The 26,847-nt window shown below is 60.8% G+C and overlaps 4 protein-coding genes across 4 annotated transcripts; all 4 read right to left on the minus strand.

Moving 5' to 3' along the window:
- Window positions 1-163: 163 nt before the first annotated feature.
- Window positions 164-3,094, minus strand: LOC138846891 (2-acylglycerol O-acyltransferase 3-like). Its single transcript, XM_070063911.2, has 7 exons — window positions 2,878-3,094; window positions 2,553-2,660; window positions 2,401-2,471; window positions 1,960-2,164; window positions 1,550-1,724; window positions 802-1,004; window positions 164-716 (listed from the first exon to the last, which is right to left on the minus strand). Exons 1-7 carry the CDS (start codon window positions 2,984-2,986, stop codon window positions 562-564), a joined length of 1,026 nt encoding a protein of 341 aa, XP_069920012.2. The 5' UTR covers window positions 2,987-3,094; the 3' UTR covers window positions 164-561.
- A 6,694-nt stretch (window positions 3,095-9,788) lies between these two features.
- Window positions 9,789-10,834, minus strand: LOC149120343 (2-acylglycerol O-acyltransferase 3-like). Its single transcript, XM_089321958.1, has 3 exons — window positions 10,726-10,834; window positions 10,394-10,524; window positions 9,789-10,031 (listed from the first exon to the last, which is right to left on the minus strand). Exons 1-3 carry the CDS (start codon window positions 10,832-10,834, stop codon window positions 9,789-9,791), a joined length of 483 nt encoding a protein of 160 aa, XP_089178084.1.
- Window positions 10,835-14,359: 3,525 nt separating this feature from the next.
- Window positions 14,360-16,988, minus strand: LOC100339034 (2-acylglycerol O-acyltransferase 3-like). Its single transcript, XM_002722829.5, has 7 exons — window positions 16,749-16,988; window positions 16,426-16,533; window positions 16,275-16,345; window positions 15,832-16,036; window positions 15,442-15,616; window positions 14,705-14,907; window positions 14,360-14,618 (listed from the first exon to the last, which is right to left on the minus strand). The coding sequence occupies exons 1-7, from the start codon at window positions 16,939-16,941 to the stop codon at window positions 14,464-14,466; spliced, it is 1,110 nt and encodes a 369-aa protein (XP_002722875.3). The 5' UTR covers window positions 16,942-16,988; the 3' UTR covers window positions 14,360-14,463.
- Window positions 16,989-20,844: 3,856 nt separating this feature from the next.
- Window positions 20,845-24,497, minus strand: LOC100339280 (2-acylglycerol O-acyltransferase 3). The gene is made up of 7 exons (XM_008250710.5): window positions 24,234-24,497; window positions 23,982-24,089; window positions 23,831-23,901; window positions 23,421-23,625; window positions 23,024-23,198; window positions 22,291-22,493; window positions 20,845-22,204 (listed from the first exon to the last, which is right to left on the minus strand). Exons 1-7 carry the CDS (start codon window positions 24,352-24,354, stop codon window positions 22,050-22,052), a joined length of 1,038 nt encoding a protein of 345 aa, XP_008248932.2. The 5' UTR covers window positions 24,355-24,497; the 3' UTR covers window positions 20,845-22,049.
- Between the last annotated feature and the right edge of the window lie 2,350 nt (window positions 24,498-26,847).

Genomic DNA, 26,847 nt, shown 5'->3' on the forward strand with positions numbered 1-26,847 from the left:
CGCAGGTGTCGAGAGCCTGGGCCGCCTATATGGGAGACCAAGCTTATGCCGGAGCAAGCCCCAGCCACTGAGGGTGTTTAGGAAGTGAACCAAGAGGCAGCAGATTCACATCAGCATCAGCATCAGCATCATCATCATCTCTCTCTCTCTCTCTCTCTTTCTGTTTCACATCTCTCTCTGTCTCTCCCCCCTTCAAATAAATAAACTAATATTACAAAGATGCACAATTCCCACACAGTGCCTGGGTTCAATACACACCTCTGGCACCTGACGCTCATAACTGCCAGCTCTGAGCTAAGCAGCAGCCTTGCTTCACAGGGGGAGCAGGGGCCCAGGAGGGGGAGACGTCTCCCAGGTCCCGGGGCACAGTCAGCTCTCCTGGCAGGAGAATGCAGGGTGCTGAGACCCACCCCAGGCGGCCCCTCTGCAGCAGACAGGACGGGGTGGCAGTGCCTGGCCGCACTCCCTCCAGAACCAGCCTTTATTGGAGGGGAGGTCAAGGCGGGAGCTGGGGTCGCAGTGCACAGGGCTCAGGAGCTGAGTTGGGAGGCTGAGCCAGGCCTAGAAGAAGGTGAGGCGGGTGGAGGCAGGGACCCCGCAGCTCTCCTTGTGCTCCTCAAACAGCCGCTCCAGGGCGTCCATGTAGAGCCTGTGGTAGTGGTCAACTTGCTCCTGGCTGGGGCTGCTGCACTGGGGCACGGGGATGGGGCCGCCCACTGCAGGGGAGGGAGACACGGGTGAGCCAGAGCTGCCGCTGGCTGTGCCACCCACGGCAGCCTCCTCCCTGTAATGGGCACTCACCCACGGTAGTGATGGGCATGGCCAGGGGCAGCAGACCCCAGGAGTTGGGTGAGAAGAGACCACGGCCCCAGCAGATGTAGAAGGGCAAACCAACGATCTTATGGTAGAGTGACTGGCACTGGTGCTGCCAGGAGCCTTCGATAAAAGCCTTAGTTTTAAAGATGTCATTCTCCCCAAAGGAGTACACAGGCACCAGGGAGGCCCTGGGAGGGGCAGAAGAGAGAAGACACTGGTCAGGTTCCGGTCTGACCTCCCCCAAAGGGTACCTTGGGGACGGCTTGTCTCTCCTGTTGCCTCCTGAGGTCACTTCCCAAGGTGTTTGGAGACACATGATCATGGCTGCACAGAACATTCTGGAAGGAAGCCTCAGCTGTCCTGACCAATGACTGCAGTGGGCTCGCATACTCATGTTCTCACTCAGTGTTTACAGCTGCAGCCTGGTGGCAAGGCAGGGATCCGCACTGTGTAGTGGTCAAGGTCAAGTCCAAGGCTTTGTCTCCAAGATAAGGTTACAAGGAGAACCCAGGGTGTCTGGAACCTGGAGCCCTGCTGTTTTCAGTCTGAACCTGCCCTGTTTAGAGCGGTTAGGAGCCTGGGACAGGGCACAGCACAGAGAAGGCACGCAGGCTGGAAGGAACCTCTAGGTGCAAGAGGCGAAACCCTGGGGACCCACAGCCTCACCTGCAGGGGCTGGGACGCCTGGGCAGGGCAAGGCCAGCCCGGCCTTGGCACCTGCATGCCCACTCACCCATGCCTCAGTGCCAGGCGCACGAAGCCTTTGCGATCATGGAGCTTGACTAAGTGCCGTCCTGGGGCCGTGGATAAGAGTTCCTTGCCTCCTCCAATCATGATGACCATTGCCTGGCCCCGCTGAGGCAGAGACAGCACAAAGTCCAGGCTCTGGCGGCTCACGGGACGCAGTCCTGGGTCATGAGCAGTGGGGAGCAGTCACCACTCCCTCTTTGGCTCCCGATTCCCACACCCCAGCCGTTAGCAGGGGAAGAGGGAGCCCCACATCTTGTGCTTTCCGAGCTCTGGATCCCCATCTCAGTCCCTGCTGAGCCTGGCGATGCTGAGGGCAAGTCTGGTCCTGATGGGGGCAAGAGCTCCTGGGGCAGATGAGGGCCAGACCTGCTTCCTCCCCTTCACTTGGCTCACCACTCAGCATAATGTAGTCCCGGAAGATTGGGATGTAGAAGACCCTGGTCAGTGTGGCTATCCAGGGCTGCAGCCCCGGGAAGAGCTGGGAGAAGTCATTGCACTCAGTGAGGAAATTACTGAAGGTTCCGGTGCACATGACCCCGTGGGGGTGGGCCCCCAGCACATAGTTCTGGCTGGGGGGCAGCTCTGCCGTCTTCACCAGCTGCAGGAGAGGAGGGAGGCAGAGAGGCAAGGCAGCAGCTGCAGGTGCTGCCTCTGCCCCTGCTGACTTCAGAGGTCAAGGCCCTGGGATGGGACAGGTGCACCTCTCCACCCCTGCCCCTCTGTGAGCCTAGGCAGTGGGTCTCAGGCTGCTGGACAGGGAAGCGGGAGCAGGTGCAGGGGAGTGGGGTGGGGAAGGGGGAGGAGGCAACTCCGGGGAAGGTGGTGACCCCTCACCTTGATAGGAAAGTAATCTCGTTGGTGTTTCCAAATCCTCCAGTGCCTTGTCCACTCCCACCGCCTTCCACCTGCGGACACAGATTTGGGTGGCAGAGTCCCAGAAGCACCCTCCCCATATCCCCCCACTTGGAGCCCAGCCCAGAGCTCACCTTGGCTGGGTGTGTCCCTGTCCAGGTAGATCCACAGCATGCAGAGAACAGACAGAGACCAGAGCCGTGTGAAGAGGAGGAAGAGCAGAAGAAAGACGGAGAAAGGGACTGCGGAAAGGTGAGAAAGAAAAATGAATTCCCCTGGGAAGTCAAGTTCTTAGCCAGCTCCAGCCCTCCTCCACCTGCATGGAACAGTGGGCAGGGACATCTGCCCTGGTCCTGTCCCCATCCTTTGACCCACATGTCCCGGCCAACAGCCCAGCTGTTCCAGCCAGTCCCTCTCCACCAAGCAGCCCCAGCACCTCCGCCTCCCCCTTATTCTCACCTAGGACCACAAAAGCAAGCACATAGTGCATGGCGCCCAGGGCTTCCAGCCACTGCTTCTGCAGGGTCTTCACAGGGCGAGGTGGCATGGAGGATGTGGAGTCAGCCATCCTGGTGCCACCCTCTGCCTGCAGGGCTCCAGGTGGGGTCACAGGAGTCCCCTCCCCCACGGTCCAGGCTGTGGCCAGGGAGATGCCTGTGTCTGGAGCCCCAGGAGTGTCCAGTCCCTCTGAGACTGCTCCTTAAATGTCTGGGCTGACCCTGGGAGGGGCTGGAAGGGGAGGAGGGTGTGCAGGGGGAGGGCAGCACCTGGGTGCAGGGAGTGGTCAGAGCCTGGCTCAGCCCCATTTACCCCTAGACAGTCACAGGTACCAGGAGCCCGACTGAGACCGCACAGAGCGGGACCCCACTCTGGCCTCTTTGGGGGTCTCTGGGAATTTCGGGGCTCCCTGGGGAGCCTCTCCAGATCTTTCCAGGCATCTTGGACCACCCACCATGCAGGCAGACACCCAGACGCCGCAGGTGCCTTCCCACCTTGAATTTCACTCCCCCAGCAAAGGCACCAGTTTGGGGCCAATGTCAGCACCTTGCCCAGGGGAGGACCAGATGCCTGTCTGTGTGGACGCCGTGGTGCACCTGCTCTGCTTCTGCAGCTGTGGGAGCCATTCCAGGTAGAGTGTGTGCAGCACGTCCTCCTGACGCCGCCTGGGCTGTGGGCATCGCTGCACCGGGACTGGGGACTCCTCTGCAGGTGGACAGCAGTCACTGAGATCCCCTGGTCTGCCTGTTTCACAGGAGCCACGGCCATCGAGTTCAGGACTGGAGCAGTTTCCCAAGAAACATCCTGGGGTTCTCGCAGGGCCGGACAATGCTTTCTCCAGAGGCGCGACCCTGAATGGGGAGGGCGGGTCACAAAAGGGACCTCTGGGGCCGTCGCGGGGCTGATACGGGAACCCAGGACTTTCCAGGATTCTCTGGGCTCACATTCAGTGTGGTTGGCACAGAAAGGCGGCAGGAGGCCCAGGGGGCCTTGGGACAGTGGCAGGGTCATGCTCAGTGCGGCTGCAGGGTCACCTGGGCCTGGCACACCCCTGGAAGGCAGCAGGGAGCCCCGGGGGAGCAGGGGTGCGGTGAGCCCTGGTGCCTGCCCCTCTGCTCCCTCCCTCCCCCACTGCTCATGGCCTCCGCTCCAGCACTGGCCGAAGAATCCATTCTGATTGCAGACCCACAGGCACAGGGCTCTGGGTTCAGTCCCAGAAGATCGGGCTCAGCCATTTTCACGAGGTAGCAAGCAGAGACTGCATGGCCCCCACGTGTCCCTGTGGCGTTACTGGGTGGGGTCGGGGGTGGGGGGTTGTGGTGGTTCTAAGTCTCCTCTGAAGCTTCATCCCCCACCCCCACCCAGCACGGTGTTCCCGGTACCCTCGATGAGATGGAGAGCTTGTCACGGAAATGTCCCCTTCTGTTCATGTGTTGGGAGCTCAGTCCCAGAAAGGCAGTATTGGGAGGTATGTGGGCCTTAAAGAGGTGGGGCCTGGGGGGAGGCGCTGGAGTCTTGTGGGGGTGCCTTAGAAATGGATTGTGGGGCCCCAGTGTCCCCCTCTCTGTGATCCTGGTTCCTGATGTAACCACAAACCAACACATCCCAGATGTCCTGACCAGAACTTAGCTGCTACAGGCTCCATGGCCTTGAACCCCCAACACCGAGCTGAATGGCAGCAGCAGTCCCTGGGAGTTGGGTGAGAAGAGACCATGGCTCCAGAAGATGCGGGGAGCTATGCTGGTGACCCTCTTGCAGGTGACCTGGCACAGGTACCTCCAGGAGCCTTTGGAGAAGCCTTGCATCTGAAGATGTCTTTCTCCCCAAAGGAGTACACAGGCACCAGGGAGGCCCTGGGAGGGGCGAGGAAGAGAGAGGACGCTGCTCAGGGTCCTGGTCTGGCCTCACAAAGCTCTTGGGTCTGTGATTCCCTCCCTGTCTTCTGAGGCCACTTCCCAAGGTGTTTGGAGACACATGACCATGGCTGCACAGAACATTCTGGAAGGAAGCCTCAGCTGTCTTGACCAATGGCTGTGTGGTGGGCTTGGCTTACTCCTGTTCTCACTCAGTGTTTACAGCTGCAGCCTGGTGGCAAGGCAGGCATCAGCCCTGTGTACAGGTCAAGGTCAAGTCCAAGGCTTTGAGACAGATTTGGAAAAGGAAACTTGATTCTGAGCCCAGAGGCCCTGCTCTTGCAGGCTGTACTTGCCCTGTGGGTGAGCGTGGGGGGCATTTGTGAAAGTGTGTCCATGAGGCTAGGGAACAAGGCATGCCAAGGCTGGCAGGACCCTACAGGTGTGGGGAACAGTCGTCCGCTCTGGGGACCCATGGTCCACCACACCTGTGACTGTTCAGGGAGGGCCCAGCCCTCCTCGGGACCTGCTGCCCACTCACCTGGGCCTCAGCGCCCGGCGCAAGAAAACTTGTCAATTCAGGAAATCCAGGCTGTGCTGTCCTGGGGCGGTGTACAGGGCCTCCTGGGCACCCCTCCCCATCACGATGACCACCGCCTGGCCCCACTGGGGCTGAGACAAGACCTAGGCTAACAGGATGTTATCCAGGGTCATGAGCAGTGGGTAGCAGTCACCGCTCTCTCTGTGGCTCCCAATTCCCTCACTCCCACATCTTGTTTCTTCCAAACCCTCCATCCCCCGATCTGTGCCCCCTGCAGAGAGTGGTCAGTGCTCAGGTTGGGTCCAGCTGTCTAGGTGGAGGCCTTTGTAGTGGTGGGGAATGGTCTGACCAGAGGCTGCTTCCTCATTCACTTTGAGGCTCAACACTGAGTGTGATGTAATCTTGGAACAAGGGGACGTAGAGAGGCCGGCAAGTGTGGCTACCCAGGGCTGCAGCCCCGGAAGGCGCCGGGAGAAGGCATTGCTCTTGGTGGAGAAATTACAGAAGGCTCTGGTGCACATGACCCTGTGGGGGTGGCCCCCAGCACGTAGTTCTGGCTGGGGGGCAGCTCTGCCGTCTTCACCAGCTGCAGGAGAGGAGGGAGGCAGAGAGGGGAGACAGCAGCTGCAGGTGCTGCCTCTGCCCCTGCTGACCTCAGAGGTCAAGGCCCTGGGATGGGGACAGGTGCACCTCTCCACACCTGCCCCTCTGTGTGCCTAGGCAGTGGGTCTCAGGCTACAGGACAGGGAAGAGGGAGGAGTGTGGGGCAGTGTGGTGGGGAAGGGGGAGGAGGCATCTCTGGGAAGGGTGGAAAATAATCCCTTTTTTGTTTCCAAATCAATTAGTTCCTTGTGCACCCACATCGCCTTCCCCTGCGAGCAGAGATAAAGCTGGCAGAGTCCCCGAGGCACCCTCCCCATCTCTCACCACCTGGAGCCCTGCCCAGAGCTCACCTTGGCTGGTGTGTGGCTGTCCAGGTAGATCCAATTAGCAGAGAACAGAGACCAGAGCCATGTGAAGAGGAGGAGGAAAGAGCACGGGACTGAATGAAAGGTGAGAAAGAAAAATTAATTCGCCTGAGAACCCCTGTTTGCTGCCCATCTCCTCCACCCGTATGGGACTCCTGGCACGGGCTTCTGATCCTTCCCACCTTTAAGTCCACTCCTCCACACGCAGGCACCAAGAAGACTCCTTCTGGCCCGCAGGGGACACGTGTGCAGTTAAGTGTGGCGGTGTATCCATCCGCATGGACTTCTGCGTGTGGCTTGTGGTCCTCCACAGGTGCCTGAGTTGCTCCACAGCGCCCCACACGGCTGCTGTGTGCAGCGCAGCCGGCTCCCACCTGCAGGAGCTGCAGGGACAGAGCTCTGGGCCTGGACAGCTGCCCAGGTCTGGAACGAGGGACGAGGCTGTTCTGGGATACGCTGCCCAGAGCTAGGAGGCCATGCCCCCTCAGGGACCTTCAGGATAGGCTTGTGGCGGGAGCAGAGGGCGAGGCGTGCGGGGAAGGGCAGCAGGAGGCCCAGGCTTGCTGGAACAGTGGCCGCAGGACATCCTGCCCCCAGCGCAGCCACAAGTCCTGGATTCGGCAACTGCTGGAAGAGCTACTTCTCCTCAAAGGACAAGACAGGCACAGGGAGGCACGGGGGGGTGGGGAGCAGGGGCAGGAGGCGCCCTGCCGCCCCGCAGCTGCCCTCCCTCCCCACCGCACAGCCCGGGGGCAGGGGTCATGGCAGCCCAGCGCCAACTTAACCAAGCACTTCTGCTCCACGAACCACAAGCTCAGGCCATTAGCTGTTGCCTCCAGTGCCTCTGGGAGCCTGCGCGTGACCAGGACACCCCCAGGCAAAACAGCAGGCAGGCAGCACTGGTCTTGGCTGAGAACAAATGAGGCAGGGGTGGGGGGTGCTGGCAGAGGGTGGGGCCTTTATGCCTGGGCATAAAGAGTAGAGGGAGGAGGAGGGTGGGCTGGGAGGCCGGGTCAAGGCGTGTCCTGGTCCCTGGACCCTTGGGGCTCCCAACGACCGTTTCCACGGCCTCCAATTGCGTCCAAGCTTCTCAGCTTCCCAGGCCTGGCTCAGACCCAGCTCCCTGACATGGGGTGGACACCAGACTCGGGGGTATGGGGCAGGGGTCCTCATTCCCCCTCCCAGTGCTCCCCACTCCAGCCCTGGGGGTCCAGACAGAGACCATGTGGGGTGTAGCGGCTTCCTCCCCTCCCACCCCTCCTTCCCCATTTCACTCCCACCTGTCCCCAGGGGCGATGCCCAGCGGACGCCTGCCAATCAGACGGCTTCCTTTGGAATATCTCCCTGCCCCCTGCTCCCACTAAGGTCCCCACATCGGAGACAGGACCCAAGGGAGACCCTCCAGGGCAGCCCTCCTGCACCACTGGGCCCCTTTGGGAAGAGCCCTCCCCCGGCCCGGGGCTGTCATCCCGCTCCCCCCACCTCTGCCCCTCCACCCTGCATAGGGGGTGTGTCCTTGTGTGCCCTGTGTGGATGCCTGGGGGAGACGCTGAGCACTGCAGTCTTTTTGGGGTCTGCTGGGCCTGGGGTCTAGGGCGTCCTATCCGGGGGTCCCCAAGGGCACTCCTCTGGCTCCCTCCCTTACACACTGCAGCTGACCCACTGTTGCCTTCCTGTCTCCTCCTGGGGGTCAGGTCCTTAGCTCTGGGCCCTGAGCACTTTCTGTAGAGAACCTGCCCTGGGTGACTCCACCACCCCCTCCTGGACCCTTGCTAGCCCAGCTCTCCACTTCCTCCGAGGCCCTGCCCCCACGCCCACCCCCCTCATAAGATTCAAACACCGCCCCCCCACTGATGGCCCCACCCCTGGCCATTTCCATGGGGTCCTATTGGTCAGAGCTCCGTGAGCTCAGGTGTCCATCACCCTTCCTTGCCTGGTCTTACCTGGCTCCAGCGTGCAGGGCAGCAAAGGGAGCAGAAAAGAGTCGAGGCCAGTGGCAGGGTCAGGGCACTGAGGTTTGGGCCACTGGGGACGGTGCTCAGGGGCTGTGGCTGCCCTTGTGCGAGGCCCCTCCCCAGGCTGCTGCCTCCTGCAGCCCCTGCCGCAGCCCCCTCTCTGTCTCTCAATGGCTCTTCTCCTTTGTGGGGCTTGGGGACCCCAGATCCCAGGGATGCAAGTGGACCCAGCACCTGCCCCTCTGCCTCCACTTTCCCTTAGGGAGGCAGCCCAGGGCCCCAGGCCCTTGAAGCAGCCTGGGGAGCCTGTGGGGAGAGGTGGGGGTTGGGGTGGAGGGGACTTTGGCCCTGGAACCAGGGCAGGGGCAGAGGGGACACCAGGCTGCAGCTCCTGGGTTCTGAGTGCGCCCCCTGCTCCAGCCCAGGTGTTCCTGGTGGTCTTGATCTTTGTGCTCCTGAGCCGGGCCTGGACCCTTGGGGTCCTCTACCTGGTCTGGCTGTACTGGGACAGGGACATACCCAGGGCCGGAGGCCACCGCTCTGCCTGGGTCCGGGACTGGGCCATCTGGAGACACTTCTAGAACTACTTCCCCATCTCCAAGAGGGTGCTGGGGACACTGTGTTGGGGAAGGTGAGGCTCACAGGAGACTGGGCACCTGCCTCCCCCAAGCATAGCCTCAGGGACGGGTGGGGCTGTGGCCCCTGCTCCCAGCTGGTGAGGACGGCCCAGGTGCCTCCCTCCTGGAATCACCTCTTCCACGTCCACCCCACGGAGTCCTGGTGGCCAGGACGGTGGCAGCTGCTACTTGGAGGCCTCAAGCTTCACCTGCCGGAGGACAAGGCGGGGCCTACCCTGGGGCTTTGGGGAGGGGGACTTGCTGGCTTCATCACCAGCCGCACCCAGCACTGCCGATCTCAGTCCAGGGGTCCCGGGGGCCTGGAGATGGATCCGCTGGGCCTGGGAGCAGCACCACTCCTGTCTGTGCTGAGCTGGCCCTGCTGAGGGGCTGCCTGCCCCACCCACAGTGACAAGGCTCACCTGCAGCCCCACCTGGTCAGAGCAGCTCAGGGATGGACGCTTGCTGGCTGTCAAGTACTGCGGATGTGGCCCAGTGTTGAGGACCTCCCGCGGGCCCCCAGCTCTCACGCCGGCCTCACCCCTCCCCCTCACCTCCCTGGGCCAGGGGTGAGTCACCGTGGCAGGTGGTGCCATAGCCCTGACCTTCACCGTGGCCTCCTGAGGGTCTGTGCAAGGAAGCTCAGTCTATAACTCTGCTGTCTCAATCAACACATCTTCCAACAACAACAAAAGACAGCAGACCAAAGACGCGGATCAGGAAGCAATGGCACTGAGCTGACACATCCTTAGAGGTAGCCTCAGAAGGACCACGTGGGACAGAAGCCCACAGCGAGTAGGGAGCAGCAGAGAGTGCAGAGCTCGGTCAGCCCAGCCTCATCAGGACTGGCGGCCCCAGTTCCCATTCCCACCCCTCACAGGCCCCACTGTGTTCCCATCAGCCCCTAGCAAGGCCTGGGAGGAGCGTAGCGAGAACCCTCACTCTGCTCCACTACCCCATCCCGGCTCCATGCCCAGGTCCACCCCGATGTAGTCTTGGAAGACTGGAAGGTAGAAGAGGCCGGCCAGTGTGGCTAGCCAGGGCTGCAGCCCCGGGAAGCGCTGGGAGAAGGCATTGCACTCGGTGGTGAAGTTACAGAAGGCTCCGGTGTACATGACCCCGTGGGGGTGGGATCCCAGCACGTAGTTCTGGCTGGGGGGCAGCTCTGCTGTCTTCACCAGCTGCAGGAGAGGAGGGAGGCAGAGAGGGGGGACAGCAGCTGCAGGTGCTGCCTCTGCCCCCTGCTGACCTCAGAGGTCAAGGCCCCGGGATGGGATCAGGTGCACCTCTCCACCCCTGCCCCTCTGTGAGCCTAGGCAGCGGCACTCAGGCTGCAGGACAGGGAAGGGGGAGCAGGTGCAGGGGAGTGGGGTTAGATGGGGAGGAGGTGTCTCTAGGGAGGTGGTGACCCCTCACCTTGATAGAAAAGTAATCCCTTTGATATTTCCAGATGGCCCAGGTCCTTGGCCACACAATCTGTCTTCCCCTGCGGCAGAGATAGTGCTGGCAGAGCTCCCCAGGCACCCTCCCCATCTCTCCCCACCTGGAGCCCTGCCCAGAGCTCACCTTGGCTGGGAGTGTTCCAGTCCAGGTAGATCCACAGCATGTAGAGAACAGACAGAGGCCTGAGCCATGTGAAGAGGAGGAAGAGGAGAAGAACCATGGCGAAAGGGACTGGGGAATGGTGAAGAAGAAAAATGGATTTCTCAGGATCCCCAGTTCTGCAGCCACACCTCCCGTCCTCCACCTGCAGGAATCCGCTGGCCTAGGCGATCGCCCTGTCAGTCCCCGGGTGTCCAAGCCTCCACAATGCGATCTTCCCTCCAACGCCCTCTCCCCGGGCAGAGCCCCCATTCCCTTCCCCCTTATTCTCACCTAGGAACAGAAAAGCAAACACATAGTGGGAGATGCCCACTACTTCCAACCACTGCTTCTGCAGGGGCTTCCCAGTGCCAGGGGGCACTGCGGCTGCGGAGAAGTCCATCTTGGTAGCCATCTCTGCCTGCAGGGCTCCAGGTGGGGTCACCGGTGTCCCCTCTCCCAGGGTCCAGGCAGTGGCTGGGGAGATGCGTGGATTGGGAGCCCCAGAAGTGTCCAGGCTCCCTCTGAGACTGATCTTTGAAAGTCTTGGCTCTGTCAGTCTGGGCTGACCCTGGCAGGAGGGGGTGCGGGTGGGGGTGTGCAGGGGAGGGGCAGCACCTGAGGAGGGAGTGGCTTTCCAGCAGGTCAGCCCGCCCACAGGGCCCAGGTGCAGGCAGTGGCAGCAGCCACCTGAAACAGGTTGAGCACTAGGTTGAGTGGTTCCCTCTCTTCAGATCTCTGGGAATGTCCGGTCTCCCCCAGGTGCCACCGCAGGCCCCGAGATGCCCGGGACCCCTCCCAACATGCACACCAACACATCAACCCCAGGAATTCTTCTCTACTTTACTTCCCTTGGTCTCCCTTCCCCTGCAGCCTAAGAAAGGCCTCCCTTGGGCCACAAGGTGGCCACCGACCGCCTAGGAGAGAACAGGAAGGGACACCATCGTGGGCGTCTGCTCCTGGAGCTGCTGCCTGAGCTACTCCGTGTGGAGCGCAGACAGCACGTCCACTGTGTCCTTCTGCATCCGGACTGACTGCAGGTGCACCAGCGGTCACCGGGATCCCCGGCCCTACTCGACACCAGAAACAAGATAGGGACAGATACAGGGCTGGGGCGTTGGCCAAGCCCACCATGAGCCTAGGTCCAGCTCTGCCTGTGCAGCCCAGAGCAGGAGGTCAGTCCCCAGCAGGGATGGGGACAGGCAGCAGGGAGCCCATGGAAAGACCTCTCTCAGCAGGGGCTCAGAACCTCCTGCACCTGCCCTCCCCAGCCTGTGGGTTCCATGGCGGACAGCTGGAGGCCCTATGGTGTAGCCAGGCAGCTCAGCCCTGTCCCTGCTGCCCAATCCTTCCCCACGGCCAGTCCAGAGCCAGGGATGCGGCTTAGCCGGGTGCTCCAGCATCCACTGCCCCAGTCCACTCTGAGTCCATGTCCGCCAGGTTGGAGCTTGGGTTTAACTTCCATCACCTCAAGCACCTCCCACAACCAGGACAGCCTCTGACTGCCCCAGGCCCGGACAGCGGTCACGCAGCCCTGCATCGGCAGAGGACCCCAAACCCAGAGGGCAGGTCCGGCTGGGGGCCTCACACCAGGTTTTGGGGACGAGAGCAGAGAGGGCACTGGGGAGGTTATGCTGGGCTCGGAAGCTGTTCCCTTGCATAAATCACCTGGGAGAGGGGCAGCTCTCACCTGGACATGAAGCAGTTCCAGAACACGGGCAGGTGGAGCCCGCAGGGCAGATGAGCAGGTGCAGCCGTGTGGGAGAAGCTCAGGTCTCCATGTGAAGTTGCTGCCAGCCCTGCCCTCCAGCACTCTGTGGGGTAGAAGTGGAAGAGGTGATTCCAGGAGGATCTGACTGGGTCGTCCTCACCAGCTGGGGAGCAGAGCGGGCAGCACCACCCGGGCCTGAGGCTGAGCTTGGGGGAGAAGGGTACCCAGTATTCTTAGCCTCACCCCACCCCCAGCACAGCGTCCCTGCCATTACATGGAGAAGGGGAAGTAGTCCCAGAAGTGTCTCCAGACAGCCCAGTCCCGGACAAAGGCAAAGCGGTGGCCTCCAGCCCTGGGTGTGTCCCTGTCCCAGTACAGCCAGACCAGGTAGAGGACCCCAAGGGTCCAGGCCCGGCTCAGGAACACAAAGATCAAGGCCACCAGGCACACCTGGGCTGGAGGAGGGGGCGCACTCAGAACCCAGGAGCTGCAGCCCGGTGTCCCCTCTACCCTTACCCTCCCCACTCCCACCCACACCCCCACAGGCTCCCCAGGCACATGGGCTGCCTCCCTAAGGGAAAGGGGAGGCAGAGGCGCAGGGCCTGGGCAGGGGCACCTGCATCCCCAGGATTTGGGGACTCACCGAGCGCTAAGAAGGAGAAGACCCACTGGGAGACAGCGAGCACTTGGAGAGCCCCGCGGAGGGGGCTGCAGGAGGCCGCCATCTTGGAGGGGGGGCCTTGCCAGGGGTGAGTTCTTGTTATTCTTTTATTTTATTTATTTATTTTTAAAGATTTATTGGAGCCAGCACTGTGGCTTAGCGGGTATGGCCACAGCCTGCAGTTCCGGCTTCTCATATGAGCACCTGTTCGAGTCCTGGCTGATCCACTTCTGATCCGGTTCTCTATTTTATCCTGGGAAAGCAGTGGAAGATGGCACAGCTCTGACCCCCCCAGCTGAGCAGGATAAGGAGGCTCCCCTAGAGCGAGCCTGCCAGGTGCAGGGCAGAACCCCGGGGCAGCGGCCGGCGTGTGGCCCAGTGCTGAAGATGGCCTCTCCCAGCCCGAGTGCCTGGGTGGACACCAGCTCTGGCTCCTGACCCAGCTCCTTGCCAAGGACTGCGGGACCGGTTGCCCTGACTCGTTCCTGTCACTCACAGGGAGTCCTGGGTGGAGACATCGGGTCCTCACCTCAGCCCCGGCCCTGAAGCTGCTGTGGACATTTGTGGACGACCCAGAGGACGGGGGCTCCCACGGCCATGGGTCCGTGAGCCTCTCAGATGAACACTGCATCCATTTTTACAAGAGCCAAGTGAGGACACAGAGCAGGCAGCAAGAGCACTGAGCTGTCACGGGGTCTTGAAGGGTCTCGGAGGGACGACGGGGACAGAAATCCACAGTGCACGGGGGACGGCAGAGAGCGCAGAGTTCGGTCAGCACAGCTACGTCAGGACCTGGGGCCTCTTTTCCCAGTCCCGCCCCTCACGGGCTCCCACACAGCCCCTAGCAAGGCACAGGGAGGAGCGGGGCTGCCCTCACTCTGCTCCACTCACTCTCCCCAGCCCCACACCAGGCCCAGGCCCAGGCCAGAGCCCCTGCAGCCTCCTTACCAGGGAGGGCGAGATTCGCACCCTGGGACCCAGAGTGGACACTTGATTCCCATCAGAGGGAGGCAATTACATCAGCAGCTTCAATGACTGCCACGCTTCTCGCCCCGGGTGACCCCAGAGGCCAGGGCACCGCCCAGCGTTGTCCATGGGATGAGGGAGAATTGGACTGGAAAGGGAAGGATGAAGTAGCTTCCCCGGACAGTCCGCACCTGCTGCTTGTTTATGTCAGGGGTGCACAGAGCCGGGGAGCACAGAGGACGCTCTACCCACACCCAGTGTGCTGAGTGTCCCCTTCAATGTTACTCGGACCCCAGGGAGGCAGGCAGAGGAGGTGTGGATCCCTTGGTGGGAGGACCTGGATTCACCTGGTCATTTGCAAGAGGCCTCTGCGTCCCGAGACTCTCTGTCTCCGTGTGACCTGGTTCCAGTGGAACTTCAAATCTGCCACTCGCCATGGAGGCATGAACATGACCTCAGGTACCACTGAGGCTGAGATCTGAACTTCTAACAGCGTTTCTTAGCAAATAGCTGTGACACCAAACTGATGGAGACTAACTCTGGGACCATTGGTCTCAGTAACACCACGCCGGCAATGATGACACCAAGAGTGGTTGTAGGGGCATCCCTGGCTCTTATCTCTGCCCATCTCAGCCTTTATTGGAGGGACAAAGCAAGGTAGGGAGGAGTGTATCAGGGCAGAGGACGTGGGGTCTTAGCAGAAGGTGAGGTGGGTGGAGGCAGGGACCCCGCAGCTCTCCTTGTGCTCCTCAAACAGCCGCTCCAGGGCGTCCATGTAGAGCCTGTGGTAGTGGTCAACTTGCTCCTGGCTGGGGCTGCTGCACTGGGGCACGGGGATGGGGCCGCCCACTGCAGGGGAGGGAGACACGGGTGAGCCAGAGCTGCCGCTGGCCGTGCCGCCCACAGCAACCTCCTGCCTGCAGATGGGCACTCACCCACAGTGGTGATGGGCACGGGCAGGGGCAGCAGACCCCAGGACTTGTGCAAGAAGAGACCACGGCCCCAGAAGATGCAGGGAGCTATGCTGGTGACCCTCTTGCAGGTGACCTGGCACAGGTACTGCCAGGAGCCTTTGGAGAAATTCATACCTTTGAAGGTGTCGTTCTCCCCAAAGGAGTACACAGGCACCAGGGAGGCCCTGGGAGGGGTGAGGAAGAGACAGGACACAGATCAGGGTCCGGGTCTGCCCTGTCAAAGCCCTTGGGTCTGTGAGTCCCTCCCCTGTCTCCTGAGGCCACTTCCCAAGGTGTTTGGAGACACATGACCATGTCTGCCCAGAACATTCTGGAAGGAAGCCTCAGCTGTCTTGACCAATGGCTGTGTGGTGGGCTTGGCATATTCCTGTTCTCACTCAGTGTTTACAGCTGCAGCCTGGTGGCAAGGCAGGCATCCGCCCTGTGTACAGGTCAAGGTCAAGTCCAAGGGTTGCCCTCTAGATGGACTTGGAAGAGAACCCAGAGCTTCTGAAACCAAGGGACACAATGTTTGAGTCCACAGGGACGGGATATGGGATGGGGCACTGTAAAGGGAGAGACCCAGGTCTCAGGACTGACGGGAACCTCCATGTGCAAGCAACACTGCTCAGCGCTGGGGACCCACAGCCTCACCAACAGGAACCTGGAATTTGCATATGGAGAAACCAGCCCAGGGTCGAGACCTGTTACCTACTCACCCGTGCCTCAGTGCCAGGCGCACAAAGCCTTTGCGATTAAGGAGTTCCAGGCTGTGCTGCCCTGGGGCCGTGTACAGGATCTCCTGGGCACCCCCAATCACGATGACCACCGCCTGGCCCCGCTGGGGCTGAGACAGCACAAAGTCCAGGCTATGACGGCTCACGGGACGCAGTCCTGGGTCATGAGCAGGGGGGAGAGTCACCACTCCCTCTGTGGCTCCCGATTCCCTCACCCTGCACATTAGCAGGGGAAGGGGCAGCCCTAACACTCCATCCCACATCTCATTCACATGTCCAGCATATCCAAGAGTCAGGGCAAGTCCAGGGGTCCACATGGGTGCCTCATAGGGGTGGGGCACACCACATCCTCCCACACAGAGCAGGGCTTACCATGCATCATGATGTATTCTCGTAAAAAGGGGACATAGAAGAAGCTGGCCATCATGGCTATCCAGGGCTGCAGCCCCGGGAAGTGCCGGGAGAAGTCATTGCTCTCAGTGAGGAAATTACTGAAGGCTCCGGTGCACATGACCCCGTGGGGGTGGGCTCCCAGCACGTAGTTCTGGCTGGGGGGCAGCTCTGCCGTCTTCACCAGCTGCAGGAGAGGAGGGAGGCAGAGAGGGGAGGCAGCAGCTGCAGGTGCTGCCTCTGCCCCTGCTGACTTCAGAGGTCAAGGCCCTGGGATGGAGTCAGTTGCACCTCTCCACCCCTGCCCCTCTGTGAGCCTAGGCAGCAGGTCTCAGGCTGCAGGACAGGGAAGGGGGAGCAGGTGCAGGAGAGTGGGGTGAGGAAGTGAGGTGATTGAGGCGTCTCTGGGGAGGGTGACCCCTCACCTTGATAGGAAAGTAATCCCTTTGGTGTTTCCAGATGGCCCAGGTCCTTGGCCACACAAATCGCCTTCCCCCTGCAGGCAGAGTTGCAGGTGGCAGAGTCCCCGAGGCACCCTCCCCATCTCTCCCCACCTGGAGCCTGCCCAGAGCTCACCTTGGCTGGGTGTGTGCCTGTCCAGGTAGAGCCACATCATGTAGAGAACAGACAGAGGCCAGAGCCGCGTGAAGAGGAGGTGGAAGAGAAGAATGACGTTGAATGGGACTGGGTTGAAGTGAGAAAGAAAAATGATTTCTCATCAAAACTGCAGGCTTCAGCCCAGCTCCCCTCCCTGCACCTGCTGCAACACTGGAGGGGGCACCTCCTGGGGTCCTGGTCCTGCCCCTTGCCACCGTTGTCCTGAGCAGGGGCACCGCCCTCCTCCCTGCAGCCCCTTCTCCCCTGGGGCACCCAGGCAGTGCTGCCTCCTCACCTCTCACCTGAGCACAAAGTCAGCACGTATTGCAGTGCGCCCAGCTTTTCCAGCCACTGCTTCTGCAGGGTCTTCACAGGGCGGCAGGGCATGGAGGCTGTGGAGTCGGCCATCCCAGTGCCACTCTCTGCCTGCATGGCTCCAGGTGCGGTCACAGGTCCCCTCTTCCAGGGTCTAGGCTCTGGATGGGAGATGCCCATGCTGGAGCCTCTGAAGTGCCCAGGCACCCTCTGGGACTGACCTTGGCTGTCCTGGTCCGTCAGTCTTGGCTAGTCCCTGGGAGGAGCTTGGAAGAGAAGTGGGTGTATGGGGGAGGGATTGGCGGCTGGCAGCTGGCAGCTGGGAGCCAGTGTGCAGGGAGTGCACAAGCAGAAGCCCAGTTGTCCCACGTGTGGGCCCAGGCCTAGAGTGGTCTTTGCAGGACCCTATACTGACCTCTTGGGGGTTCCAGGGAAAGTCAAGGCTTCCTGGGTGCCCCGGACCACTTCCATCTTGTGCAGAAATACACCTGCATGGAAATGCAGCCACAACCAGAGACAAAGAAAGCAAAGTGAATCCCTCCTCCCAACATAAACCTTGAAGTGCGGCTGCTCGTATTAACCAGAGAGGCAGCTGCCCACTGTGATCTTGTCTAGGGAGGGAAGATGTCCTGAGTGCTGCCTCTGTACACTCCCATCACACATCTGTCCTAATTAATCAGCCCCTGGTAGCTCTTTTACAAACATACCAGATCCACCGATCACTAGAAGTGTTGTCCCAAGTCATGTAGGCTGCAATTTAAAGCCACCAATGCTGTAACGGCTAAGGTATGATGCTGATGAACCTGTAAATATCGTAAGAGACTTGGGATCGTTGCTCAGAAATCATGAAATGATTCCAGCCGAGCCCGCTGCTGTAATGAATAGCTTGAGCGGCCTCCGTCTCTGGTGCCTGTTTGGAGGGAGGGCGTTTTCCCACTCAGATTTCTGTAACATTTTGGTGCCTTGGCTGGGAAACCCCTGTTGTGTCCATTGGCAAGTGCTGGGAAACCCCCACGTGTTCAAACAAGGCTGGCCCTTTGAGCCTGGACCTGCAGGACTCAGCTGGGGCCCGGGAGTGCCAGCAGTCTTGAGGATTGGAAGGCGTGCCTCCCGACTCATTCCCCGGGATCCTAACTCCCTGAGCTGTACCCACTCTCCCCACCAACATCCCACAGCCGAACCAGTGGGCAGATCTCCTGGACTTCGGGACCTGGTAAGTGGCCCCGGGCACTCAGTATTGCCGCCTGCCTTTGTGCAGGAGGGGAGACTGATCACCTCCCGGCAATCGCCACAATTGCATCTGTAGGGTCCTCCTAGGGAGGTGTTAGGGTCCGAAAACACCCACCGCCCGAGGAACGACGCCAAGAGACTCTCTCATGCAACCAGCAAAGGGTTAAAGATTTATTGATCCAACATGTTGGGGCTCTCTGAACATACAAGAACAGAGGAGCCTCGAGGAACTAAAGTATAGGGTTTAGAAAGGCAAAAACCGCAAAATCGGGAGTGGGGAGAGAATACACGGTTGCTAAGCGGTTGCTAAAATCTTACAATCAGCAATTATGATCTTAAGACATAGACAAATCACATCTTCATTATTAGCCCAGGTAACCCAGGTGTAACCTTTCTATTTTTAAGCTTGAGCAATCATGCTAGGGGGGTTTTGTGCTCTGCCAAGGGTGATGTAGTGCACTGCTATTGTCCGACTATTTGAGATCATAGTTTCAGACCAGAGTCTCACGGTGTGTGTGGGGGGGTGCTTTCCCAGAATGGAGTCTCAAGTGCTCCAAAATGGAGTCCCTACTGTCAAGGTGCTACTTCACTCTGTCATTTTTACAGCTGCACCAGGAAGGTTTAAACCTGTAAGCTTAAGCTTAATTTTTTTTTTTTGACAGGCAGAGTGGACAGTGAGAGAGAGAGACAGAGAGAAAGGTCTTCTTTTGCCGTTGGTTCACCCTCCAATGGCCGCCGCGGCCGGTGCGCTGCGGCCGGCGCACCGCGCTGATCCGATAGCAGGAGCCAGGAGCCAGGTGCTTTTCCTGGTCTCCCATGGGGTGCAGGGCCCAAGCACCTGGGCCATCCTCCACTGCACTCCCTGGCCACAGCAGAGGGCTGGACTGGAAGAGGGGCAACCGGGACAGAATCCGGTGCCCCGACCGGGACTGGAACCCGGTGTGCCGGCGCCGCTAGGTGGAGGATTAGCCTAGTGAGCTGCGGCGCCGGCCGCTTAAGCTTAACTTTTACACCCGCACATGTACAATTTTAACTCTTCAGAGGCACCCGTCTGACAATGGCAGTCATTATGATTGGTTCTGTTGGGCCCCCTGGTAAGGGCCCTCTCTGGTGTCTCTAATGGAAGAGAGAGCTGCAGGAAAGTGGGGGGGGGGGCACGCGTCCCTGCTCCCCTCTGCTAGCGGCCTCTGCGAGACTCCGCGGGACCTCTTGGTCTCCTGGGGCTGGGGTTCATGACAGTGCGGGGAGGGGTCGGGGAGAGGCCACAGTGGCCAGGGGGAGCAGGAACAGGGGGCTCCTCTCTGCGGGAAGCCACACTGGTGATGGGCCGGGTGCTGTTCCAGCGCCCTCTGCCTGCACAGGGCTGCCAGCACCCTCAGCAGGAACCCAGCTCCTCCTGCTTGCTGCAGGCAGACCCGACCCCACCTTGCACAGGGCCTGACCCCTACCCCCTGACAACCCCGCACAGGGCCTGACTCCGGACACCCCGAGTCCCACACCCCGTACAGGGCCTGAGTCCAGCTCCCCAGGCCACTCACACAGGGCCTGACTCTGACCCCCCCGCCAACTCCTGTCCTTGACCCTGCACAGTGCCTGACCCCGCCCCCATCCCCCCTCACAGGGCCTGACCCTGCCCCCCCAGGGCCTTTAGCTTCCTGCTGCCCCCTCTCCTCGTCCCCTGTTCCCCAACTCTGGGATGAACACCTCTGTCCGTTCTCCTCCTTGGCTCCTTTCCTGCTGGATTCCCAAGCCCCAGGAGCTCCCACGTGGACCTGACCTGGGCTCAAGATCAGCTCCCCATCCTCAGCGGGGTCGTCCTGGCTTCTCTGTCCCAGCTGGGCTTCTTGGCTTCTGTGGTCCTCTCCTGCCTCCTGCTGAGCCCTCCCCACCCCCTCACCCAGGGCTCCTTGGGACGATTCGGAGGGGCTGAGAGTCCCCTCCGAAGGGTGAGGCCACCTGGGCGGGGACAGTTCCATGCTGCACCTTTAGAGAGCTGGGGCAGCCCCGGTGTCTGGGGAAAGTACCCGGTGGGCAGTGCAGTGGCCAGCGTGATGCTGGCCTCGCTCCCACCCCAGCAAAGGAGGAAGCACAGAGGCTTTATCAAGGCCTGGACAGCAAACGCACCCAGGCCAAGGGTGCTCAGAACCCAGATGTTGAGTTTCTGACCCCCCAGCTGAGCAGGATAAGGAGGCTCCCCCAGAGCGAGCCTGCCGGGTGCAGGGCAGAACCCCGGGGCAGTGGCCGGCGTGTGTCCCAGTGCTGAAGATGGCCTCTCCCAGCCTGAGTGCCTGGGTGGACACCAGCTGTGGTTCCTGCCCAGCTCCTTGCCAATGACAGTGGGACCGGCTGCCCTGACTGGTTCCTGTCACTCGCAGGGAGTCCTGGGTGGAGACTCCGGGTCCTGGTCTCAGCCCTGCCCCTGAGGCTGCTGTGGGCACTGCCACTGCCGGTGTCTGTGTCCCTGTGGATCACAAAGGGACTCTGCATACAATTCTACAGCAGCAAAGCCAGGAAGATCAGGCAGCAGTAGACTGAGCTGTCGCAGGGCCCTGAGCAATCCCTGGAAGGACCACGTGGGACAGAAATCCACAGAGAGGGTGGGACAGGGAGGGCAGAGAGCAGAGCTCCATCAGGACCAGGGCTGCTTTTCCCATTCCCGCCCATCACGGGCCCCATCCGGGTCCCAAGCAGCCCCCAGAGAGGCCCCGGGGGCAGTGGAAGGGATGGATGAAGCTGCTTCCTGGGAGATGTCCCACACGCTTCCTGTTGAACCTTGGACGCAGACACAGAGCCGGGGGAGCACAGAGCACACTGACCACAGCCTGTGCCGGGTGTCCCCTTGGACGTCCATGCTGTGGGCCATCGGTCCCCAGGGCGGCAGGCTGGGGAGCTGTGATCCGTAGGTGGGAGGTACTGGGCTCATTTGGGAGGGGCTGTGGCACCCCAGGCTCTCTGTCCCTCTTTGATTCTGGTTCTTTCATTGCTTTAAATTCTTTCAGATTTATTTATTTATGTTGAAAGTCAGGGTTACAGAGAGAGGAGAGAAAACCTCCATCTGCTGATTCACCCCTGAAATGACCACATCAGCCCAGGCTGGGCCAGTCAAAGCCACCAGCCAGGAATTTTACCAGGGTTTCCCATGTGGGTGCAGAGGCCCAAACCCTTGGACCATCTCCTGCTGCTTTCCCAGGCCATTAGCAGGGAGCTGGTGTGACCAGGATCTGATGTAACTTCAATCCACCACTCTCCATGCAGTGGTGACCACACCTGAGGTCATACAGGAGCCATGAACTTGAACTCCAACATGATCTCTTCACAAATGGCCAGCACCAGGTGTTTGCTTACAGAGACCAAAGCTGATGCAGACTGGGACCTTGGTCTCAGCCCTCGTCTCCCCGAGCCCCAGCAGGGATGACGGGGACACCGATGACGAGAAGATGGGTGGGAGCCTCCCCGGGCCCTCACCCTGAGCCCTCCTCTGTCCTAAGCCTTCACGTCTTCATCCGTTGCATCTTCACCTCGGCCTGTGGGGCTGAGCCTCCTGCTGGTGGCACTGGCTCTGGATGCTGCTGAAACACAGCCTGGCCTCGGCTGCTCTCCCAGCTCCAAGGACACTAAAGGCCGGGGAGCCCAGGGGCAGCTCTGTGCTCAGCTCTCTCTGCTCTTGCCCTGGGTCCTCCCATCCCTGCACCTGCTGGGCCCTGACCCAGCTCAGCACTGCCCCAGCTGCCCACTCCCTGCCCCTCCAGGGTCTCCTCCCAACCCTGTCCTGATCCTGCCAGCTCTGAGCTAAGCAGCAGCCTTGCTTCACAGGGGGAGCAGGGGCCCAGGACGGGGAGACGTCTCCCAGGTCCCGGGGCACAGTCAGCTCTCCTGGCAGGAGAATGCAGGGTGCTGAGACCAAACCGAGGCAGACCCTCTGCAGCAGACAGGACGGGGTGGCAGTGCCTGGCCGCTCTCCCCTCCAGAACCAGCATTTATTGGAGGGGAGGTCAAGGCAGGAGCTTGGGGTCCCAGTGCAGGGGGCTCAGGGGCTGAGTGGAGAGGCCGAGCCAGGCCTAGAGGAAGGTGAGGCGGGTGGAGGCAGGGACCCCGCAGCTCTCCTTGTGCTCCTCAAACAGCCGCTCCAGCGCGTCCATGTACAGCCTGTGGTAGTGGTCAACTTGCTCCTGGCTGGGGCTGCTGCACTGGGGCACGGGGATGGGGCCGCCCACTGCAGGGGAGGGAGACACGGGTGAGCCAGAGCTGCCGCTGGCCGTGCCGCCCACAGGAACCTCCTCCCTGCAGATGGGCACTCACCCACAGTGGTGATGGGTATGGGCAGGGGCAGCAGACCCCAGGAGTTGGGTGAGAAGAGTCCACGCCCCCAGAAGATGCAGGGAGGAAAACCAACGATCTTCTTGAAGATGACCTGGCACAGGTACTGCCAGGAGCCTTTGGAGAAATTCATACCTTTGAAGGTGTCGTTCTCCCCAAAGGAGTACACAGGCACCAGGGAGGCCCTGGAGGGGCGAGGAAGAGAGAGGACGCTGCTCAGGGTCCTAGAAGGACACACCAGCACTCTGGGGGCAAAAAGTCCCTCCCCTGTCTCCTGAGGCCACTTTCCAAGGTCTGGAAGCTCTTATGTCTGCCCAGAAAGTTCTGGAAGGAAGCCTCAGCTGTCCTGACCAATGGCTGTGTGGTGGGCTTGGTGTATTCCTGTTCTCACTCAGTGTTTACAGCTGCAGCCTGGTGGCAAGGCAGGCGACAGCCCTGTGTACAGATCAAGGTCAAGTCCAAGGCTTTGTCTCTGAGACAGGGTCACAAGGAGAACCCAGGGCTCTGGGCCCAACGTCCTTGCTGGTTTCAGTCTGATGCTGCTCACTGAGGAGGAGAAGTGGGCACAGCCAGGTCTGACAAGGTGGCATCAGGGCCGACAGGTGCATCCTGGTACAGGGTGTGCTGTCGGCTCTGGAGAGCGCTATGTCAGCTGCGGGTATTCTGAGGTCTGACCCGGGACCCAGCCCAGCCTCGGCTCTTGCACACCACTCACCCGTGCCTCAGCGCCAGGCGCACGAAGCCTTTGTGTCTTTTGAGTGCGAGGCAGTTCCTCCCTGGGGCTGAGTACAGGGACTCCTGGGCACCCCCGATGACAATGACCACCGCCTGGCCCCGCTGGGGCTGAGACAGCACAAAGTCCAGGCTGTGCCGGCTCACGGGACGCAGTCCTGTGTCATGTGCAGTGGGGAGCAGTCACGACTCCCTCAGTGACTCTCCTGAGTCCCTCACCCCACCTGTTAGCAGGGGAAGGGGAGCCCCACATCTCATTTTCCAACCCCAGCCCACCCTGTGCTAAAGGAGAGCATGGTCAGTGCTCAGGGCAGGTGTGGAGTCCTGGTGTGGAACGCCCTGGCCAGGGGCTGTCTCCTGCCCTTTAGCCTGGAGCTCACCAACAGCCATGATGTAGTCTCGGAAGACTGGAAGGTAGAAGAGGCCGGCCAGTGTGGCTAGCCAGGGCTGCAGCCCCGGGAAGCGCTGGGAGAAGGCATTGCACTCGGTGGTGAAGTTACAGAAGGCTCCAGTGCTCATGATGCCGTGGGGGTGGGATCCCAGTACGTAGTTCTGGCTGGGGGGCAGCTCTGCTGTCTTCACCAGCTGCAGGAGAGGAGGGAGGCAGAGAGGAGGAGGCTAAGCTGCAGAGGCCAAGGCCCTGGGATGGGTCAGGTGCACCTCTCCACCCCTGCCCCTCTGTGAGCCTAGGCAGTGGGTCTCAGGCTACAATATGGGAAAGGAGGAGCAGGTGCAGGGAAGTGGGGTGGGGGAAGGGGGAAGATGTGTCTCTAGGGAGGTGACGCCTCACCTTGATAGGAAAGTAATCTCTTTGGTGTTTCCAAATCCTCCATCTTTTTGTCCACATAATCTGTCTTCCCTCTGTTGGCAGAGATGGGGGTGGCTGAGACCCTGAGGTACCCTCTCCATCTCACCCACCTGAAGCCCTGCTTAGAGCTCACCTTGGCTGGGTGTGTCCCGGTCCAGGTAGATCCACATCAGGTAGAGAACAGACAGAGGCCAGAGCCGTGTGAAGAGGAGGAAGAGCAGAAGAACCATGGCGAAAGGGACTGGGGAATGGTGAAGAAGAAAAATGGATTTCTCAGGATCCCCAGTTCTGCAGCCACACCTCCCGTCCTCCACCTGCAGGGATCCCCTCCCTCCAACGCCTTCTCCCCGGGCAGAGTCCCCATCCCCTTCCCCCTTATTCTCACCTAGGAACAGAAATGCAAACACATAGTGGAAGACGCCCACTACTTCCAGCCACTGCTTCTGCAGGGTCTTCCCAGGGCCAGGGGGCACTGCGGCTGGGGAGACGTCCATCTTGGTAGCCATCTCTGCCTGCAGGGCTCCAGGTGGGGTCACCGGTGTCCCCTCTCCCAGGGTCCAGGCAGTGGCTGGGGAGATGCATGGATCGGGAGCCCCAGAAGCGTCCAGGCTCCCTCTGAGACTGATCTTTGAAAGTCTTGGCTCTGTCAGTCTATGCTCACCCTGGGAGGAGGGTGTGGGTGTGGGGGTGTGCAGGGGAGGGGCAGCACCTGAGCAAGGGATGCAGGGCATGTCCATGCAACAGGTCAGCCCGCCCACAGGGCCCCAGGTGCAGGCAGTGGCAGCAGCCAACTGAAGCAGGTTGAGCACTAGATTGAGTGGTTCCCTCTCTTCAGATCTCTGGGAATGTCCAGTCTCCCCCAGGTGCCACCGCAGGCCCCGAGATGCCTGGGACCCCTCCCACCATGCACACCAACACACCAACCCCGGGAATTCTTCTCTACTTTACTTCCCTCGGTCACCCTTCCCCCCCCCCCCCACAGGCTAAGATGTCATCCCTGGGCCACACAGTGGCCACCGACCGCCTAGGAGAGAACAGGAAGGGACACCATCGTGGGCGTCTGCTCCTGGAGCTGCTGCCTGAGCTACTCCGTGTGGAGCGCAGACAGCACGTCCACTGTGTCCTTCTGCATCCGGACTGACTGCAGGTGCACCAGCGGTCACCGGGATCCCCAGCCCCACCCCACACCAGTAGCAAGATGGGGACAGATACAGGGCTGGGGCATTGGCCAAGCCCACCATGAGCCTAGGTCCAGCTTTGCCGGTGCAGGGAGGAGGAGGTCAGTCCCCAGCAGGGATGGGGACAGGCAGCAGGGAACCCAGGGGAAGATCTCACTCAGCAGGGGCTCAGAACCTCCTGCACCTGCCCTCCCCAGCCTGTGGGTTCCAAAGTGGCCAACAGGGAAGCTCTGGGCTGCAGCTCAGCCCTGGCCTGTAGCCCTATCCTTCCCCATGGCCAGCCAGTGCCAGGGATGCAGCTTTGCCGGGTGCTCCAGCATCCACTGCCCCAGTCCACTCTGTGTGCACGTCCCCCAGTTCGGGGCTATGGGTATATCGTCCAGCACCAATGGGAGCAGGTGGGTGCTCAGCCCAGTGGGCTCCATGCAAGGCTGGGACAGCACAAGGAGCATGACCTGCAGTCCCTTGGATCCTGAAGGGGTCCTGGGCAAGTCTGGGAGGAGCCCAGGGCTGGATGGAGCCCTGCTCCTGGGAGACCTCTCCTCCTTCTGCAGGGCCCTGCCAGCCCCCTCCTCTACCTCCCCATTCCTCACCCCAGGAGGGTGAGCACAGCCACCTGAGGGGTGGCACAGCCACCTCTGGGTGCTCGCCAGGAGAAAGGTCCCAGGCGTGGGAAGCGGAGACAGACCAGAGGGAGGATTGCCCAGAGCCCTGCCCCTCCTTGCTCACCCCACCATCAAGCCCTGTGCCCACCCACACGAAGCCCCCTGGGACAGCCCAAGCACCTGACCCTCGGGCTAGGTCTACGTCGCCATGTTCACTCTGCATCCCCAGGAGATGTGAGCCACTGCTCCCGGGTTTGAGAAACTCAAGCTGGGTTCCCTGGTGACCCCAGCAATGCCCCACCTCCCCTCAGTGGGGAAGGGGAGAGCCACCTGCAGACCGGAAGTCACCTGACCACCTCAGGACCTCAGCCCACAGCTCCCCCCTCCTTGCTCACAGGAAGGGGCAGGGGTGGGGGCTCTTTCTTTTTCTCTCTCTCTCTTTTTTTTAATTTTTAAGATTTTATTTATTTATTTGAAAGGCAGATTTGAGAGTCAGAGAGAGACAGAGGTCGTCCATCCCCTGATTTACTCTGCTGATGGCTGCAAGTTCTGGAGTTGCGCCAATCCAAAGACAGGTACTTCCTCCAGGTCTCCCACATGATGGCAGGGGCCCAAGGACTGGGCCCATCTTCTACTGCTTTCCCAGGCCATAGCAGAGAGCTATATCATAACTGGGGCAGCCTGGACCCAAACCAGCGCCTATAGGGGATGCTAGCACTGTAGGCGGTGACTTTTCCTGCTATGCCACAGCCCTGGCCAAGGAGGCTCTTTCCTACAGGAGCCTGGCAGCTGGGGTCAGGTGGCTGGTGGTGGGGGTTGGGGGTGATGTGGGGACAGGGAGCTCCCAGGGTCACGGGGAGGAGGGGAGGACTCCCACCCACCCCGTCTTTCCTTCCCTGGCACTCCGCCCATCCCCTCTGTGGCACACAGACAAGGGCTCCAGGTTCCTTAATGCCTGGGCAGATGAGATAGGGCCCAAGGCATGTCCAGACTCATTTATTTCAGTTGCTACAGCAGCTTATATAGCCAAGGCAGCCAATCCGGTCAAGGGGCAGTTTATGCTCTAACCAGTCACAGCCTGTTGCAGGCAGTATCCAAACCCATCCAATCAAAGCCTGTTTCCAGGTGGGTTTTAAAGCCATTCCTAAATAACTGATGCTCACATGCCAGTGGCCATCCTGGCATGGCCTTCTCATTCCACCACATTTCCCCCTTT

This window comes from Oryctolagus cuniculus, chromosome 19, assembly GCF_051225735.1.
Source record: "Oryctolagus cuniculus isolate XC-2025 breed Fujian yellow rabbit chromosome 19, ASM5122573v1, whole genome shotgun sequence".
In the NCBI taxonomy this organism is placed as follows: Eukaryota; Metazoa; Chordata; class Mammalia; order Lagomorpha; family Leporidae; genus Oryctolagus; species Oryctolagus cuniculus.